Below are 19,360 nucleotides of genomic sequence, written 5' to 3' on the forward strand. Positions count from 1 at the left end.
CCTCACATCTCTGAACTACAGCAGAGTTGTAACAAGATACACACTTCCTGTGGGATGTTTCCCGTTTGTGTGCGTGTAATTGTCTGGTATGCAGTGATTGTCTGTTTGTGTGTGTTGAGTTGTGCAGTAGCGTTTGTATTTTCCGTGTGTACAATGTACAGTCACGAGATGGGATGCAAATCTGCCCCCTAGTGTCCGTGAGCAGCACATGCAATGACATAACAGCCACGGAATCTTAAACCAGGCGTAAAGTCTGATACGGTTCACTGCATTCTTGCGCAATCAAGTCCCTTGGGCGACCCGACCCCGGAGAAATGACAGAGCGTCAAGCGAAGGCCTTACCCTCGGGAGCTTTTTTTGTTTCTTCTGTTGCCAATAGTTATTTTTAAAAGCCCCAATGAATGGACTCATTTAGCAGCTGATGCGTTAATGATAGACCTGCAGCCTTCTGCGACTAAGGTCAAGTCAGGCGAGCCGCTTCCTGTAAACGGGATGCATTTGACTGCAACGCTTCCATGCATGGATTTTCAACACTTTGCTCGGAATGGGCAATGGAAGTTAACATGTCAGGCGAATCACGGCCGACGCATCTAGATGGAATAGATGCGGCCTTGTGTCCGCCGCACTCAACATCATGCTCGCACGTGTGCTGTCTGCCCGCACAAAAATCAGCAAAATTCAATTTGCAAGTGTCGCAAGTGACACCTCGTTCGTGTCGTCGTTCGTCTCACCAACTAAACCAATAGTGAAACTAGAGTGAAAGGTTTCAAGCCATATTAATGGTAAATTTCTCTACATTTATTTGTGGTAAAAATACTGTTATAACAATTCTCCAAGTCCTCCAATAACTGTCAACATTTATTTCAAATTTACAACAATCTATATTTCAGCGAGTTTCTAAAAACACTCATTGGGGGAAAAAAAAAAAAAAAAAAGGCAGCGGTGTATTTGCGTAGCTGTGTTGCCAAAAAGTAAAGAACCATCTGCTTGTCACAGATATTCGGCGTCCCGCTGTGACCTCGCCAACATGGAGGCAACATGTTCTGACCTCCTCGCTGCCGTGACTGAATATACGGATTGTTCTACTGAATTCCATCTGAGAAGAAGATCACGCACATTTTTTTTTATTTTTTTTTATGAATGGATCACAGTATTACTCAACACACTGGGAAAAATATGATACTAATGAGCAGAAATATTCTGGGAATGAAATTTAAATTTTCAAAAGAAATGTGTCAATTTAACTTTTTGTTGTCTTAACCCTACAAAGCCCGAACAATGAAATATATGAGAGGAAAATTAATTGAGGATTTATTGGTCATTTTGAACAAACAAACAAACAAAAAATGTAAATCAACTTCCATTTATGAGTTTTGAGTTGGGTGATATTTGATACATCCGGTCATAGTGCTTTAAATTCATACATTTATAACTGTCAAAAATCTAATCATAAACAGACATCAAATATTTTAGTATTTCCAAAAATCAGACTATTAATATAGTAGGTGTCCCTCCTTTCTCAATTGGAGCGATTTTGAAAGGTCGCTGGAAAAGCCATCAGCTGGGTGATACTGCCCTCTAATGGATTAACCGTACAATGCATGTGTCAGATCATATACGTCAGGGTTTTACTGGCAAAAAATATATACTCATGAAATAGAGGGCTCAAAATGTTTTGTATGTAATATGATACGTTTGGCGTTTGCTGTATTAGGAAAAAAAAAAAGAATGAATGACTTACAATAAAGTCAGAATTTTGCAATTAACGTAGTCAGCAAAATATAGTACAAAAATACATTTATATGATTTTTTTTGTTGTTGTTGCAAGTATTAGGATGGAAAACGTCATTTTATGGGGTAATGTCAGAATAAAAAGTTTAGAACCCGAATTTTCCAAAAATAAATTGTCATAAAAGTTCTAATATTACGATCATAAATGTAGTATGTACTATGCAAATCTTACAAAATAGTGACAATATTGTTAAAAACACAATTATATGAGAACAGCTGCACTGTATTAATTTCTAATAATATGATACAACTGAAAAATAAGTCTTTTTTTTTTTTCACCAAATTCCTTTTTTTTTTTTTTTTTTTAATGAGAATCAAGTCAAAAAATGTCATTTTATCAAAATAGTGAAGTAATTTTCCAATTAGAATCAAAATTGTATTACAACTTAAAAATGCGTTTTTATGAGATTAAAGTGCCTGGCTGACAAAAATTTACACAATTATCTGAGAACAGCCATCGTTTTGGAATAAAGTCATAATTTGCCAATAATAAAGCTATATTATTTTGAGGCAAAAAAAAAAATCAACTCTTAATGTCGAAAAGCGAGGTTACACACAGATGAGTGTGTTTAACAGTATGGTATGACGTCTTAATTGGATTTTGCTGGAGACGCAGGAAGCCACTTATGTGGCCAACACTGAGTCCTTTTATAGTGAAGACAGAGAATACATTCAAGCCGCACGACTGAGCGGCACCATGGCTTTTAGCATCATTTGTCATTATTGTTATTATTATGACTACAAAAATTTTGCTTCATTACAATTCATAAATTTGCTTGCAAGTCATCAATTATGTTGCCTTTGAAAAATATTTACAATGTCTGAATTGTTGTCGTCTGCTAAATTAAAAAATGAGACGTTTCTCATCTTTACGGAAGCGTAGAGCTGTCAATGTGGAGTAAACATTTTTGGCTGGCGAGTATGTTCGAACGTATTGAAATATGTTCGAACATGCTCGCAAATACGTACGAACATACTCGCAAATACGTTCGAACATGCTCGCAAATATGTTGGAACGTACATGTAGGCTACATGCTACATAGTTAGCATACCCTCCCATAATGCCACGGGGTATTCGCAAGCGCAATACCCCATTGCATTTTGGGGCGAAAAATGCCGAACCTAAATCACGCACGGCAGACATAATAAATCATAAAAGTTACGAATAAACACTGTTTTTTTTGTCTACTTAATTTTCAAATGAATTGGTAATGTGGCCCAAATGCCTAAAATTGGGTTTTGTTTTCACTTGCGCATGCGCAAATAATGCCCCGTGGCATTATGGGAAGGTATGCTAACTTTGTAGCATGTAGCCTACATGTACGTTCAAACATATTTGCGAGTATGTTTGAACGCATTTGCGACTACGTTCGAACGTATTTGCGATTATGTTCGAACATATTTGAGAGTATGTTTGAACGTATTTGTGACGATGTTCGAACGTATTTGCGAGTATGTTCGAACATACTCGCAAATACGTTCGAACATACACGCAAATACGTTCGAACATACTCGCAAATACGTTCGAACATGCTCGCAAATATGTTGGAACGTACATGTAGGCTACATGCTACATAGTTAGCATACCCTCCCATAATGCCACGGGGTATTCGCAAGCGCAATACCCCATTGCATTTTGGGGCGAAAAATGACGAACCTAAATCACGCACGGCAGACATAATATATCATAAAAGTTACGAATAAACACTTTTTTTTTGTCTACTTAATTTTCAAATGAATTGGTAATGTGGCCCAAATGCCTAAAATTGGGTTTTGTTTTCACTTGCGCATGCGCAAATAATGCCCCGTGGCATTATGGGAAGGTATGCTAACTTTGTAGCATGTAGCCTACATGTACGTTCAAACATATTTGCGAGTATGTTTGAACGCATTTGCGACTACGTTCGAACGTATTTGCGATTATGTTCGAACATATTTGAGAGTATGTTTGAACGTATTTGTGACGATGTTCGAACGTATTTGCGAGTATGTTCGAACATACTCGCCAGCCAAAAATGTTTACTCTACACTTCCGTACATCTTAACGAGAAAGTTTCTCATATTTCACTGTTCCCCAAAATGTTACTTTGGGGGCCCTGTAATAATGTGGTACTAAGTTAGCACTTGCTTACTACTGCCCCCTACTGTTTTGGAGTGTATCACCGCTGTTTATGGGACTCCTTCTGATGCGTGCACCTCGACCACCAGGGGGCATCATTGATACCTGAAGTTGAAGTTAGCTGAGGAGCTTTGTTTCAACAAAAGTAGTGCTTTGCCACCATTGACCTTGTAGTCGAGGGTACTGTTAGTTCACCATTTGTGCACGTATCGCTGCAGAATCTTAAAGTCGGAAGACTGTACGGCCTAAATGAAAAAAAAAAACAAAAAAAACATTTCTTTTGATCTGCTTCAGTTCTCCGCAGGGAGTCGACCGCTTTGACAGCAGCCAGCAGTGAATGGGCTCATCAAAGCGAGCGTCTTCGCCTCGCTTTACACTATTCGAAAGGATTACAGCGGAGCCTAACCCGGCGGGGGTGACGGGAATATAGAATATCGCGAGACGCCACCACAATGAAAACAGCGGAGATATTTCTTCGCTGCCAAGTCGGACACATTTTTTTTTTTTTTTTTTCCTCCTGATGTGTTCCCCTGACTGGAACCTCCTTCTTTGCATTCACCCGGCCTACTTCTGTTTGCATGTTTCTGCTTCACGATCGCGTTTTGTGATTAGTCACTCAGTAAAGCTCAACGGTGTCATGGTCCCAGATTGGTAGACGATAAATAAACAAAGCGTTCAAGGTCAAGGACATTGCAAAAGAAAACATCAAGCAATGTTCTCTTGCTCTATGTGTTTTTATGTGCGTGGTGAAATAGAGCAGATAAACAGGAAGTGAGTGGCCTTCATTTCATGTGAAAAGTTGCATGGCGTGAGGATTGCAAAAGTACAGGACGGTGTCCAAAAAAAAAGATTAATTTGTGTGTCTTTAACCAGGTCACGCGCAGTCCAAGACCATCTGCCCAAGACTCGGACTCAAGTCCTGAAAGATGTGAGTTGAGGAGCTTCATTTTGAGGCATTTTTGTGCAAAGAAATGACGTTTAAGTGAGTCAGTGAGTGTCATTTAGACAAAAGTAGTGCTTTGCCATCGGAAATTACAACATAAATTACTTGCGGAATTCTATTAATTCTACACTTTCATTTCTAGAGCGTCTCTACATCATCTTCTACATCAACACTAATTAAAAGTAGGCACTGTATGGTTACCTTGGTAACCGCCTCCTGATTAGAAGCCAGCAGACTCTCAAGTAATATCGGAATTGTTATTTAAGGTCAAACCATAACACGATGTTGCTTTATATCCACTTTCCCATTAGAAGCCCTTGTTTCTATGGAATAAATATCACCCACTTTATTATGATGAAATATTAATGCAAGAGATGCAAGCGCAGAGATGGTATTAATATTTTTAACCCATTAGTTTGTGTGCACCACGTATCATATGTTGCTGCTTTGCCAATAACTAAATTGTTTTAATAATTATAATATTCAGTGGTATCTGACTTCAGTTTTTCAACTTACGAACAATTTTTCAGCAATAATTTATATTTATATATTTATTATGTTTATATTTTTTTATATATATATTTGGTATTTTGTCATTATTTTCGTGTTCCATTAATACTTTTTAAAAAAACAACACATTTTTCCGCTTGCTCTCGACTGAAAATGACATCACGTGTGCTCAGAGCTCAGGTACTGACCAATCACAGCTCACCTGTTTGTAAACTGAGCCATGATTGGTTGTTACCTGAGCCCTGAGCACACGTGATGTCATTGATGATGACGATGATGATACTACTACTACTCATAATAATAATGATTACAAAAATAAAATGAAAACTTTATTTGTAGAGCGCTTTTAATCAAAGCACTGTACATATCACCAGAAAACATGGGAATGAAAAATCGAAATACAGCACAATAAAAACGTTTAATTTCAATTAAAAAGTAAAAAACGTTAAGACGAGCTCTTTAATGAAGTTATCAAATTAATTATAGACAAAATATTAACTTCTTACTGCTGAAAATGAATAAATGAGTCGAGCAGCGGTTAACAACAAGCATGAATTGGACATATAGTGAACAATCCTGAAAGAGACTTCGCTTTGCTGTAAGTTTGTTTAGCTTAATGCTAGCAAAGACTGCAAAACATCATTGATGAGCTAACGAATAGCATTGGTGGCTATTTGAACACAAGCCCAAGGCAATAGAACAGCAGGTTTCTGTGGGCCATTTTCAGGTGTCGCTGCGTTATATTGCCCCCTTGTGGCAGAGGCGTGCACACCGGAAGGATTAGAACAATGGCAATTGACGCAAAAATTATGGCAAAATTGGATTAATTTCTTTACATTCTATTTGTATTCCATGTCATTACGGTATGTTTTTTTTTTTTTTTTTTTTTTTTTTTTCATATATATTATAATATATATAAAAAAATACATGTTATGTTTTGGAGTCAGGAACAAATTAACAACACTTCCATTCATTTCAATGATGAACAATGATTTGGAATACAACTACTTGAGAGTCATGAAACAAATTAAACTTGTAAATCAAGGCGCTCCTGTGATATTAACAAAAATGCTAAACAAGCACATCATTAGCGACGACAAAGGGCGAAGAAAGCCCCTTATCCGCCAATCTGCGCGTCAGCACAAAAGCGCGCGTTAAACCTGCTCATCCTGTGCTCGACTGTCGCTCGAGGGGCTGTTGGCGCAGGCGCCCGTGCGGGATAAGATAAGCTGCGTGTTCTCCCGCCAGGGATAATGGTGCTACGCAAAACACAACACCCAAACTTGTGCAACAAGCAAGGAAGCACGCAGAAAGATGACTCATGTGAAAGTCAGGTCAGCGCAACTTGTTATTCCCAAGCTGAGAGCTCCATTCCCACACCGTCCGTTTTCCATTCATTTTGGTAGAAGTCATATCAAATATAGATGAGGGATTACCTGTTTTTATCAGCCAGAATCCTTTTGGTTTCTCACAGAGTACGGGGGGCTTTTTCTCCGTCTCCACCTTCTTCCTCTTCTGGACGCTGTTCCCCATTTTTTGGGGGGCACTCCCCTAAAGCCCCCCCGCCACTAAATGATGTCCTGGATATCCATGGCCATGTATCCACTATCCGCAGCCCCTCTTTCGTGCTGAATCAGTGCCGACTGACGGGACTCGGAATCCAGCTGCTCGAGACGGAGACGGCAGCATCCACTATGAAGTGTGCGCGTGTGCGAATAGGCAAGCGCCCCTCCCATTCTCCCAAGCGGAGCATTCACAGCTGATTGTGCGTATAGCTCACAAGATGATTTACATCCGTCGCTAGGGAGACTCCAGCGATCAATGGCGCTGTCGGAAGGCTGAGGTGTGACACAAATAAATTTTTTTTAAAAAAGTCATCATGGAGGATGGGAAAAGTTATGATACAAGCTTGTTGTTCGTCATGCAAGCTATTAAATCGGGCTAAAAAAAATAAAAAAAATAAAAATCAGGCTAAGTGAGCGTATGAGGTCATGCTATTGGCTGGCTATATCTGCCTATAGGTTTGGCCACTTTAGTTTTCAGGTGTGCTAAGAATGTGCTTCAGTTTACTGTATTTTGTTATTTAAAAAAAAAATAATATTTTTTTAATAAAGTGATTGAAATATCAACCACCTGTTATTCATTCTAACTAGCAGTAGGCGGTAGGCCATATTCCATTAACTAAAGACTTTACCGGAAACATGTCGTTGTTGACTAACTGTACTGTTCTCTACAAAAAAAAAAAATAAAAAAAATATCCAATGCACTGAATCAACAATAAGTCAACCGCAATGTAGCGAAGGACTGTGCACTATGCGTTACAATTGAATTTGAAAGAAAAAAAAAACTGTTATCTTTTATTGTTATGCTGATTAAAACTACAGTTGCCGCTGATTCCAAAATGGCAGTCAGTTTATTTTCTCCACAGCTTACCTTCCACGAAAGCAAAATGTCACTGAAGGGCTGTAGAAAGACTGTAGTAAGTTATACGATGGCACTCATCCACAGCTATGTGGTAACTTAAGTTTAAGTCACAATTGAGACAGCGGCATGGCTCAGTGCTAGAGTGGTCGTCTCCCAATCTGTGAGGTTGTGGGTTCGAGCCTCACCCCTGGTGTCCATGTCGAAGTGTCCTTGAGCAAGACACTGAAGCCCAATTTGTGTGAACGTGAGGCACTGTAAAAGCACCATATGGTGTAGTTAAAAGTGCTATATAAAAACTAAAGCAGTCCATCCTGTTTCATATTCATTGCTATAGAACAAGATCATATCAGTCAAGTATAGTATTTTTATTTTTATTTTTTTCAGAAAACAGGCGTGTATAGTTAAAAAAACTTGATGTGATAGAGAAAAACTGGGATCATTTTTTTTAAATCTGCGTACAAAAATTGGTTAAAAATAGCTGGCTGACCTAACTCCAAATTGTTTTCATGTGTTATAATACTAATCTGGGTTTATAATTCCATTTGTACCCTGTGGTTGATAAAGCGAAGCGTGGAGAGTCTCTGCCACCGAAATGAATGGAGGCTTTGTTAGGTTCTGAGGTTGGATCCCAAAAGCGCAGACACAAATAAGATTTTAACTATTTTTTTTCATATCGAGAGGCGTGGAACAAAACAAACTTGATTAGACGAGAAACAACGAGAGTTGCACAGAGGAACAGAGGTAATAATCCGATAAAAACACACACTTCTCAGACCGGCTTATATAGACAACGAATCGATCTGATTGGCTGTGGCTAGACATGTGGGTAATAGGACTGACATGGTATTATCTGATTGGTTGTTGACCAGATAAAGAGATGAAAGATTCCTGACATCACATAGCATATTACCAGTTGAAAGTAGATGCCGATTACATCAGTTCAAAACAGACACTTGACCTCACGGTCATGACCCAAACATAACCCTTGCATGACCCTAGTCATAACAGTAAACATAACCCTTATATGACCCTAGTCACAGTCAGCATAACCCTTGCATGACCCAAACATTACCCTGTCATGCCCTTGCATGACCCAAACATAACCCTGGCATGACCCTAGTCATGGCAGTAAACATAACCCTTATATGACCCTAGTCACATCAGCATAACCCTTGCATGACCCAAACATTACCCTGTCATGCCCTTGCATGACCCAAACATAACCCTGGCATGACCCTAGTCTTGACAGTAAACATAACCCTTATATGACCCTAGTCACAGTCAGCATAACCCTTGCATGACCCAAACATTACCCTGTCATGCCCTTTCATGACCCAAACATAACCCTGGCATGACCCTAGTCTTGACAGGCTTTTGCGTAAAAAAAAAAAAAAAAATGTGTTTCCAGTTACGAAGTGACATGTAGTCGTACTAATATAAATATAGTATACATACAGTATATTGTTTGTTCATATTTATATAATTTTACATTAATTTTGTGGCTGAAAAAGTGAAGCGTGGAGAGTCTCTGTCACGGAACTGCATGAGCACAATCAATAGGCCGATCACTGCAAAGAACATTCGTGTTTGGTTACATTGCTTGGTATGATAAATATCTTTTTAGGAATAAATATGACTTTGCCTATAATTATGCTACTATTGCTAGCCATCAATGGCAGTGAATGCGACCTTGCTAATGTTGTTAACGATGGTGGTACTTAGCATCTTTTTATGTGCTTCTATCACTTCTTAGAAGGATGGATGGATTGACAGGCGACAAGCAACTTCTCATGCTCTTCCTTCATTCCCGTTTTCATCTCCTGCTCATCCATTTCCTTTCCATTCCTAGCAAGAATCTTGTGTGAGGGTCACTGCGAACCCTGATGATGTCCAAGACCAATACACTGATCAATAGCGGCCGCCGAAGACGTATCACATCGCATCGTATGAAAGGGAATATTCCTCATCGGAGAACAAAATGGCGGCGAGGCGAGACGGATGAAATCATGGTCATCCCGATCGTGTCTCAACCACTAGATAAAAAGCCTCCCATAAAAAAAGAAGATTTACAGAATGAGGAGAAGGAGGTGGGTGTGTGGGGGAGCTGCTCTGCGTCTCGGTGAAGAATTTATAAGCCCCTCCACCCTTTTTATTGCTTGAGGCTGAGAGTCTTCAGAGATACAGTCTCCATTTCTGCGTTTTGGATGTTTACCCTCCTTAAGGAGTGACAGGAGTGAGATGACATCACTCCTGCTTTCCTCCACTGCCTGCGCTTGCGAAGTCATCAGCAATGGCAGCCGCGGAGCGAGCGAGCGAGAGAGACGTGATGGAGCTCACCAGCGCAACCACGCCCGAAACGCGCATCGCATTCGGCGCCATAAGCCGTTTGGAGTGCGAGTGTGGCCCAGATACATTGTGATCAAAGCCCGGCACGCTCTGCGATGCACATTAAGCGTGCGGCGTCCTCAAAGTGGTCGCCAAGGTGACCACACCAAACGCCTTGATCGCATGTGCACAACCTGCCGGATCAATGACGTTGGCTGCAAAAATAATGACAGGACTAATCATTGTGGGTGAACTTAAATGACCTTGAACATGACTGCTACAGTGCATCTATTCTTCAAGTCATGTCATCTCAATCTGCACAGCGCTGCGACCTTGTGGCAAGGCAGTGTCATTACAAAACAAACCATCCATCCACTTTCTGAGGCATTTATTCAATATGCACTTTGAATTGATTGTTGCTGATTAATCACGTCTTGAAGCGAGAGGGGCAAACTCCAGTCCACTCTTGTTCAAATAATTGTTTTCAAATGGGCTAAATATGCAGGAAAACACACTTTGTGGCTTCCCAGGAGACATTTGGAAAGCGTGTACGCGCAGGATTCAACAGGTGTGGCTACTCCGGCAGTTTATATAACATCCACGCGCACGCACACACAGTCGGTCAGACTTGACATACACAGTATATACTCAGCATATGTTTACCGCCTCGCCTCCCACTCCCTTGTGATGTCTTCCAGCTGCCTCAACGCTGAATCAACTGCCGTGTAACTTGCACAAGTGCAAATGATATCAAGAAAAATGAAAGTACACCTTACAAACGCTTTCTTGTCATGTTGAAATTAGACTGTTTTGAGCAGCTCTGGCTAATTGAAGTTATCTGCAAAAAAGGTAGATAATTGTCTCTTGATGCCACGAGATGGCGGCAAAGCACTACTTTTCCATTAGACAGGGCTACGTCCTGAATAAATGAAACTCAGATGGCACCAGACTACTACTTTTATATGAGACAGTCCATTGTATTGAAGCAAAAAAAAAAAAAAAAGTGACAAAACTGATTTAATTCTTTTCATTCTCTTTAACTCATTTGCTCCCAATAACGTATAAATACGTTTTTTAAATGTTCTAAGTGTCCCAAAGACGTATTTATACGTTATTTTGGTTGTTTTTTGTTTTTTTTTTGCTTAAAGGAGCATAAAGGAGGCTTTGATGCACCCTCTCAACTGCAAAGAACGGTTGCAAAAATGGTAGTTATTACACAAACGGCCAGCAGGTGGCAGCAGAGCAAAGGAGATCAACCAGGGCCATCTAAAAGAAAAGCTCAATTGCTTACAATTTTAAATAGATTTGTGAAAGCTGATGAAACTTAGCTCTCTTCTAATGCTAATTGCTGCAAAACGGAAACAGATAGAAACATACTTTTTTTTCTTGGTGAAAGAAGAGACTTTAATCTTTCTTTTGATAGCTTCCATGCTTTTATAGCAATAGAACACAATATTCTGTGGGCCTTGCAAAATCAGTCAAAATCCAGTAAAACAGCCGGGAGCGAACGGGATTGCTTCTGTGGAAATGGCGGCGAGTGAATGAGTTCATTACATCATTACTGTAATGTCACCACTAATTGTCATTTATTTGTTGAAAGAATTAAATGGCTTCTCCTCTCTGCAGTTGAGTAAATAAACGACGACATGACGATAAGGTTGACGTCATTGTTGACCGACTCAATTGCTGCCATGGCAACAGGCGCCTCACGGTGTCGTCTCCCGGGAGACGTTTACCTCACGGGCGTGATGGATGGGGACTCGAGGTATCTGCTTACCCAGGTAAAATTACCTTCTTCATCAAAGTGTGTGTTGTGTGTGTGTGTTAACAAAGGCTTTTGTGTGCGCTTCACATTAAACTTTCACACTCCTTTTAAATGCTCGCCAACCTGTTCAAGTGCTTTCAAGCAGCCCTGCAGTCAACTCGGGAAACGAGCAAAAAAACAAAACAAAAAAATCACACTTTCATAATGAGACACGGGACTCTTCAATTATTTTGGGCGGCTCTGTAATCTCACATTATGAGTTGGCGCACGCCAACTGAGCCGCGCAGGCGCTCGAGCTGTCGCCGCAAGTTCAGTTAAGAGACCCGCGTTCATTTCCTGTCCACAAGAACGTGGCTATTTTCGTGATAGTTGTTTTGTTTACTTCATCTTTAGCTACTTGTCAGAAATAGTTTTGAACCTCACTATCAATTCCGCTTGTCCCCAATTCACCATCGATTTTGGAAGTTGGCTTCTGATCAGCTCAAATTGTCATGTGAGTTTGGACCTAAAAGCAGACAGGACACGGAAGTTACAAAACAGAGTCTTTATATCCAAAAATACAAAGTAACCACAGAGAGTGGTACTGGAGGCAGATGAACTCAAAAATGAAGAAACCTCGACAAAGAATCCTTAACCAAGAAAACTGGCATGGAAGACAGATTGCATAGAAGAAACCTTGACATACGGACAAAAATGTCACTTTGCAACTCTAGCTCATGCTAAATTCTATATGACAGAATAAAGGTCTATAAGACAAAATAAGAGTGACAAATACAGGATCCTCACAACTGCATAATGACTGACAACATCATCACAAGGGACAAATCCAGGACTGTAACAACTACATAGTAACTAACAGCATCATCATCACAAGGGACAACTACAAAACCATAGCAACTGACTACATCTTCATGACAAAGGCCAAATACAAGACCATATCAACTGCATAATAACTGACATCATCACCATAAGGGACAAATACTGGACCGTAGCAACTGCATAGTGACTGACAACATCATCAGAGGTGAAAAATACAGGACTGTAGCAGCTGCATAGTAACTATCATCATAACAAGGGACAAATACAGGACCATAGCAACTGCATAGTAACTGACAACATCACCACAAGGGACAAATACAGGGCCGTAGCAACTTCATAGTGACTGACAACATCATCAAAAGAGACACATACAGGACCATAGCAACTGCATAGTAGCTGATAGCACCATCATCACATACAGGATCGTAGAAACTGCATAACAACTGACATCGTCATAAAAAGGGACAAATACAGGACCATAGCAACTGCATAGTAACTGACAACACCATCATCACAAGGGACAAATACAAGACCATAGCAACTGCATAGTAACTGACAGCATCACAATGACCCAATGACCCAACCCGAAACACAGTCACAACAAAAATGGCCTAATTGCTTTTGCCAGCCTGCAAATTAATTCTTGGTTAAATATCATTATTTTGGACTGACGATTAATGTCTGTTATTAGTCGCGTTTTGAGGGCATGTTGTGTTTGTAAAACCTTACACCAAAATAGCACAAAATTATGATGACTCCTAATGCTATGACCCCCAAAATCCTTTTGTAGCACATATGATTTTCATGTGACACAATAAACACACACAACATCACACAAGTTCCAAACAATGGCAACCGACACACACGCACGGATGGCGAATGGAAGCGCTTGTGCACAAATGACCTCACCATTCAGACAGGCAGCAAAGATGAGCTGCGCTGGGCAGCTTCCTTGTGTGTGTGCATGAGCATGCAGGTGATGTAATGAGTGCGCTCCAGCCAGGCGCCGCCTAAAGCCTAGCATCACGCCACTCACACGCAAATACACTCTGATACGCTCTTTGTTTTACCGCTCTCACACATTTTAAACACACTTTAAAATGAATCAAAACACTTTGTCAACTATTCCTTTTTTCTTGTTGTCATATATTGTAACATCAACAACTTGCTCGAGCAGTTCTTGCATATGCAAAGTGTGCACAAAAGAGACTTAAATATTTAAACATTAAACCATATACAGCACCTTGCAAAAGTATTAGCCCCCTTGAACTTTTTCACCTTTCAGGCTTTAAAGGGATACTTGACTCATTGAGCCATTTTCAGCAGTAAAAAGTCTGTATTGTGTCTACAATGAAGGTGGTAACTTCATTATTTTTCATGTACAATTAATACCTTCAAAATTAATTGTTCCACTTGCTGTCGACTGATGATGACATCACCTGTGCTGAGGAAGTAGGTAACAACCAATCATGGCTCAGTTAGCTGACCAACCCCAGAAAACAGGTGAGCCATGTTTGGTCGTTACCTGCTTCCTCAGCACAGGTGATGTCATCATCAGTCGACAGCAAGTAAAAAAAATAAAAATAAATACTTTTTACAGGTATTAATTGTACATGAAAAATAATTGAAGTTACCACATTAATTATAGACACAATATTAACTTTCTACTGCTGAAAATGGCTCAGTGAGTCAAGTATCCCTTTAAACATAAAAATATAAAATTTGATTTTATTTTTTTTAAATGAAGAATTAAAACCAAGTGAGACACAATCGTGCAGTGGAATCAAATTTATACGATATTTTAAGACTATAAAGTAGGACGTGCGAACTTATTCAGCCATCCTGAATGAATAATTTGTGGCAAAAGGTCAAAAAGTTCTCTAATACTTTTACTAGGCATGTATTTTCTGCAAATGAAAATCTGCTAGCTTAATGCTAACCCATAATATGAACCACCATTAATTGGCTAATGGAAATTAGCACGTATATTACAACTGCTAGCATAGCAGCAACACATCCAAAGTGAGCATACAACAATACTCACGGGTAAATTCTCTCTCATCAATAATAATGACAATTACTAGTTTGGGACCTTCTCTGCCATTTCCTCTTGCCCTCATTGTCTTCCAGTAGCTTCTCGCCCGTATATTGTAGAAATAAATTTAAAATGATTGTGATAATTTGGGACAAGATCAAAAATATATTTGACTTCTCTCAAATGTTTTGAACACACTTGAATGCATTCAAGCAAACTTTTTAAACACGCTATAAAGGTATTGGACCACACACAAAACCACAAGTATAAAACCGCAATATAGCAACATGGAATGCAGTAATGAGTCGATGTGCGCTCTAATTAAAAAAAAAAAAAAAGTCCACTGAAAGCTGGTCCCCCCCAAGAATCCTCTCAAAGTTCTGAATGCGCCTTTGTGATGCGCTCTAATCTCTCGTCTCCATCACATAACTCCGTCCGTCTTCCAGCAACCAAGCGGCGAGGCCGCCTGCTGCGCGCACGCACAAAACACACACACACCCTCTCGCACCAAACAGCCAGGAATTCAACTCAAACGTTTTCCACGGGAGAGGAATGTGTGTCAAGCGTAGCCAGCTCGGTCGCGCCGAGCTTTGGATGGCGGCTCCGAGCGGCCGGTGCCAGGATGACAACAGTGAAGTCAGTGGAATGACGCAACACAAAGACATGTTTTTTGCTAAGTAGGTCTTAGCCGCACAAACGCCTACGCACACGATAAAGAAGGTTCTTTCCGAGGCTTTTTTGCGTTAGAGGAGGACGTGATGCAAAACAGTATGGCTGAGAACAAGTTCTGGAAAGCATTATAGTTTTTTGTTTGTTTTGTTTTTTTTTACCTCCATTCAACTTTTGTTGTAGCACTATTTTTGTTGTTGAGTTTATTTTGTCATTTTAAAATGTGAATAAACTTGTCAGCAATCAAAAATACATATAGTATACGGTAAAAGAGAGTTCTGAAAATGGCTAATGCTAAATGATTTTTATTCATTTATTTTTTACATATTTACAACAGAAAGATGTCTGTCTGTCTGTCTATCTGTCTATCTGTCTATCTATCTGTCTATCTTTCCGTCTATCTGTCTGTCTGTCTGTCTGTGTGGGTGTGTGTATATATATATATATATATATATATATATATATATGTATATGTATATGTATATATATATATATGTGTGTGTGTGTATTTTATATTATATTGTTATTATTATTAAATTAATTTATACTTTATTATATAAATTTAATAATATATAAATAATGTACAGCAACATCAAATCGATTTATAACTTTTAGAACGTGCGTTTGACCAATTCAGGCGATATTGAGACAGATTGTTTAGTTTGTGTACAGATAAACTGAAATCTTTTAAGACAAAATTAAAACTAAAACTTGTTAATGTAAACACATGCTAAAAAAAAAAAATACATCAAAATTAATAAGATTTGCAGGAACATTTTGGGCTTTGTTGTTTTCATTAAAAAGGTTAAATAATTGTCTACTGTGTGCCAAACATCCTCCCGACTCTTTATGTATTGCATCACTGTTTTATTATGTTAAAAAAAAGAAAATAATAAAATAATATATATATATATATATATATATATATATATATATATATATATATATATATATTCCTCTTTCCACAAGCACTTCGTTTGAACCGAAAACCAAGGAACATACTCAAAACTGTGATTTGGGGTCAACCGGCACACCTCTAACTTTTCCTTATATAGCGTTAGCATCTGGTGATAGAATGCAATTTGGACGGTTTAATTAGGCACTTGAGTAAGAAGGGAACCACCCATTTTAGTGCCATTTATATATAGAAAATGTCTTTGATAATCAAAACAAACCTATCCACTATTTTTTTTTAGCGTTATACCGTCCTTGAAATCTAAACGCATGAGCAGACATCTTGCCTGTTCGAGTATGACAATGTCATGTTTTTGTGAGAGTAATATGGTTCCCACGTAATCATGTGACCACATCCTCTGAAGTTTGCCACGCTCTCCAAAAGTAGCCGCTGTTGATGACCACCCACGCGCGTTGCAAAACCGCCGCCAGTTTAGGCACGATGAGGATTTTGAACGTTTCCAGCGCTTGTGGGACGCTTCCTACAGAGAGTCAAGTGAGAGGGACGGACGGCTTTTGAGGTGGAACAAAAACAGGAAAGGACCACGGCGGCCGTAATCTCCGAGCTGCCGAACAAGCGAAACGCGTCAGCGGACTGGGAGGGGGGGAAAAATAGGGGGATTTAGAGATCGGCATCCGTCTACATGTGCACATCGTGGGTACGAGGTCACACGGCAACATAGCAGACATTTGGAAAAGTATTGGGACACCTAGTGGCGTAGTTGCAAGACTTGTATTCAAATGTTTATGTCGGTATTCTATGGGTCAAAGGTTAATCAAAAATGGCTGCCAATATCGAAAACTATACTTTTGTCCCATTTTAACTCATTCACTCCCGGCCATTTTCACTGAAGCAACACGCTTTGCTCCCAGCTGTTTTACTGGATTTTGACTGATTTTAAAAGCCCCACAGAATATTGAGTTCTATTGCTATCAAAACATGGAACCTACAAAAAGGAACATTCGAGTCTTTTCTTTCATCAGGAAAAAAAATTATATTTTTGTATGTTTCCGTTTTGTAGCAGTTAGAATAGATTCATTTCATTGATATTCACATTCCTGGTGAAAACACTATCAAAAAGAGCTTGTTGCTGATCTCACTCTGCCGCCACCTGCTGGCCATTTTTTGTAGTAATTACCATTGTTTTAAGCCACGTCTTCATGTCAGAAGCTGCACCAAAGCCTTCTGTATGCTCTTGCATAAAAAAAATAAAAAAAAACGTATAAATACGTTTTTGGGAGTGGATGAGTTAAAAACAATAGTGTCGCACCTTTTGCAGCGTCCTGATTCTGAAGTCCATCAACCGCAAGCCTCGCTCCGTTATCGACGCTCTTCTTCGTCTTTTTCTTCCTCTTCTGGCTGCTCCTCAGCCAACTGATGGCCTGCCCCAGGGAGCTTCCCGGCTTCCTGTGTCCGCGTTGAGCCTTGGCCTCGCGGCCGACGATCTCGCTCACGTCCCAGGGAACCAGGTCGCCCGTCGACCTCCTCCGGGACATGGCGGACGGAGGTCGAGCCCGGCGAGCTCTCAACGAGCGCGGGCGAGTCAGTTTAAGATCCAAATGTTTGCGGAAGTTGGACAAACTTGGACTTGGTCACCACCTGGGACAACAATGAAATCAGTAGAATGAGAACAAGAGGGGGGGGATAGAAGGAAAATATGACAACGTTGAGAAAGAATTTGATGAGTTGACTGAAGCAAATCCCGGATTTTACAGTGGAACATCCAAAGTGGAGTTGACACCCGATTTACTTCCAAGTTGTTCCAAATTCAAAAACGTCACTTTTCCCTGTCTTGTCGCCATCGTCGAACCTTGCACAGACAATATGTCTTGTATTATTTTAACATGTAAAATAAAAGTGACACGAATAGCAAAACTCCGCTTGCAGCCAACGCCTCCACAAAAAGGGTTCGTAATTGCTTATAGATACCACAAGATGGTGGCAAAGGACTACATTTGTCGATTTATATACACATATATATATATATATATATATATATATATATATATATATATATATATATATATATATATATATATATATATTGATAATATTGCCTAAAATCGTACATTTTCTAAAAAAAAAAAAAGGTCTTATGTGACCCCGCGACCCTTGTGAGGAATAAGCATTCAAGAAAATGGATGTATGGAAGGTCTTATGTGAAACACACTGTCCATTCCCCCCCGTTTATTTTTTTAATTTTTGTTTTTAAGGATGTCTGCATTCGGTTTCATCCCCGAAACATAAAAAAAATAAAAAAATAAAATACAAATGTTTTTCACATAGTGTGACGATATGGAAGGCTCGCTGCGATAACAATCGCCGTGTTTCATGATAACGCATCAAAAATTAAAGAACACGATACGGACATCCTTGAAAAGAGAATATGGAATATCTCAAAAATGTTTAGCCACTTTAGTGAGTAAAAAAAAAAAAAAAGAAGTCATTTTTGGATTCAGTGACATCAAAATACATTACAATTATTTATGTGTTATCTGTCTACATGTGTTGGTCCAAATTTTCTTTGGTTATAATAACCAAGCGATGCTGCTTACATTCTTGACGTTTTGCATTGTGCACTAATATAAAGCAAAGCCGTTTTCCTTCCCTTTCATTTTTTTAACTACGCCACAACAAATTACAGTTCCAGTTCTGTGGTTATCATCGCGGGTACTCTTCCATGGAGGCATGACACTTTTTTTTCTTTTTTCTTTTTTTTTAACTCGAAAAGGATCAACAAACTTACTGTACATGTTTGTTTGAATTGTTGGGGAAATATTTCAACTCCAAATTTTAACTGTTGTTTACCATCTGTTTTCCATTTGTGTTTATTTGGAGGAGCCCCATGAAGGAGTATTCCATCACATGTTTACTGGCCTAAACATACAGTACATGCATGGCGTAACGATAGTATGACTATACCGTGAACTAAACGCAAACGAGTCAATCAAACTTACTTGCACGGGTCCACTCTGCAGCTTTTCGCTCTTGCGTGTGTGAGACTG

The 19,360-nt window shown here is 39.4% G+C and overlaps 2 protein-coding genes across 2 annotated transcripts in view; one reads left to right on the forward strand and one right to left on the reverse strand.

The window, feature by feature from the left end:
* nhsl3 (NHS like 3) overlaps nucleotides 1-19,360 on the reverse strand; it is a 30,626-nt gene extending 11,266 nt beyond the window's left edge. The window contains exons 1-2 of the mRNA XM_077507022.1: nucleotides 19,313-19,360; nucleotides 17,626-17,954 (exon numbers count right to left, since the gene is read on the reverse strand). Of these exons, the coding sequence (XP_077363148.1) occupies nucleotides 17,626-17,851 (226 nt within the window). The 5' untranslated portion in view covers nucleotides 17,852-17,954; nucleotides 19,313-19,360. The remainder of the gene's footprint in view (nucleotides 1-17,625; nucleotides 17,955-19,312) is intronic.
* Nucleotides 1-19,360, forward strand: part of sync (syncoilin, intermediate filament protein) — a 28,825-nt gene that overhangs the window by 304 nt on the left and 9,161 nt on the right. Inside the window, exons 2-3 of the mRNA XM_077507027.1 lie at nucleotides 4,784-4,838; nucleotides 11,739-11,893. The gene's annotated coding sequence lies outside the window, so the exon portion shown is untranslated. The remainder of the gene's footprint in view (nucleotides 1-4,783; nucleotides 4,839-11,738; nucleotides 11,894-19,360) is intronic.

This window comes from Festucalex cinctus, chromosome 19, assembly GCF_051991245.1.
Source record: "Festucalex cinctus isolate MCC-2025b chromosome 19, RoL_Fcin_1.0, whole genome shotgun sequence".
NCBI lineage: Eukaryota > Metazoa > Chordata > Actinopteri > Syngnathiformes > Syngnathidae > Festucalex > Festucalex cinctus.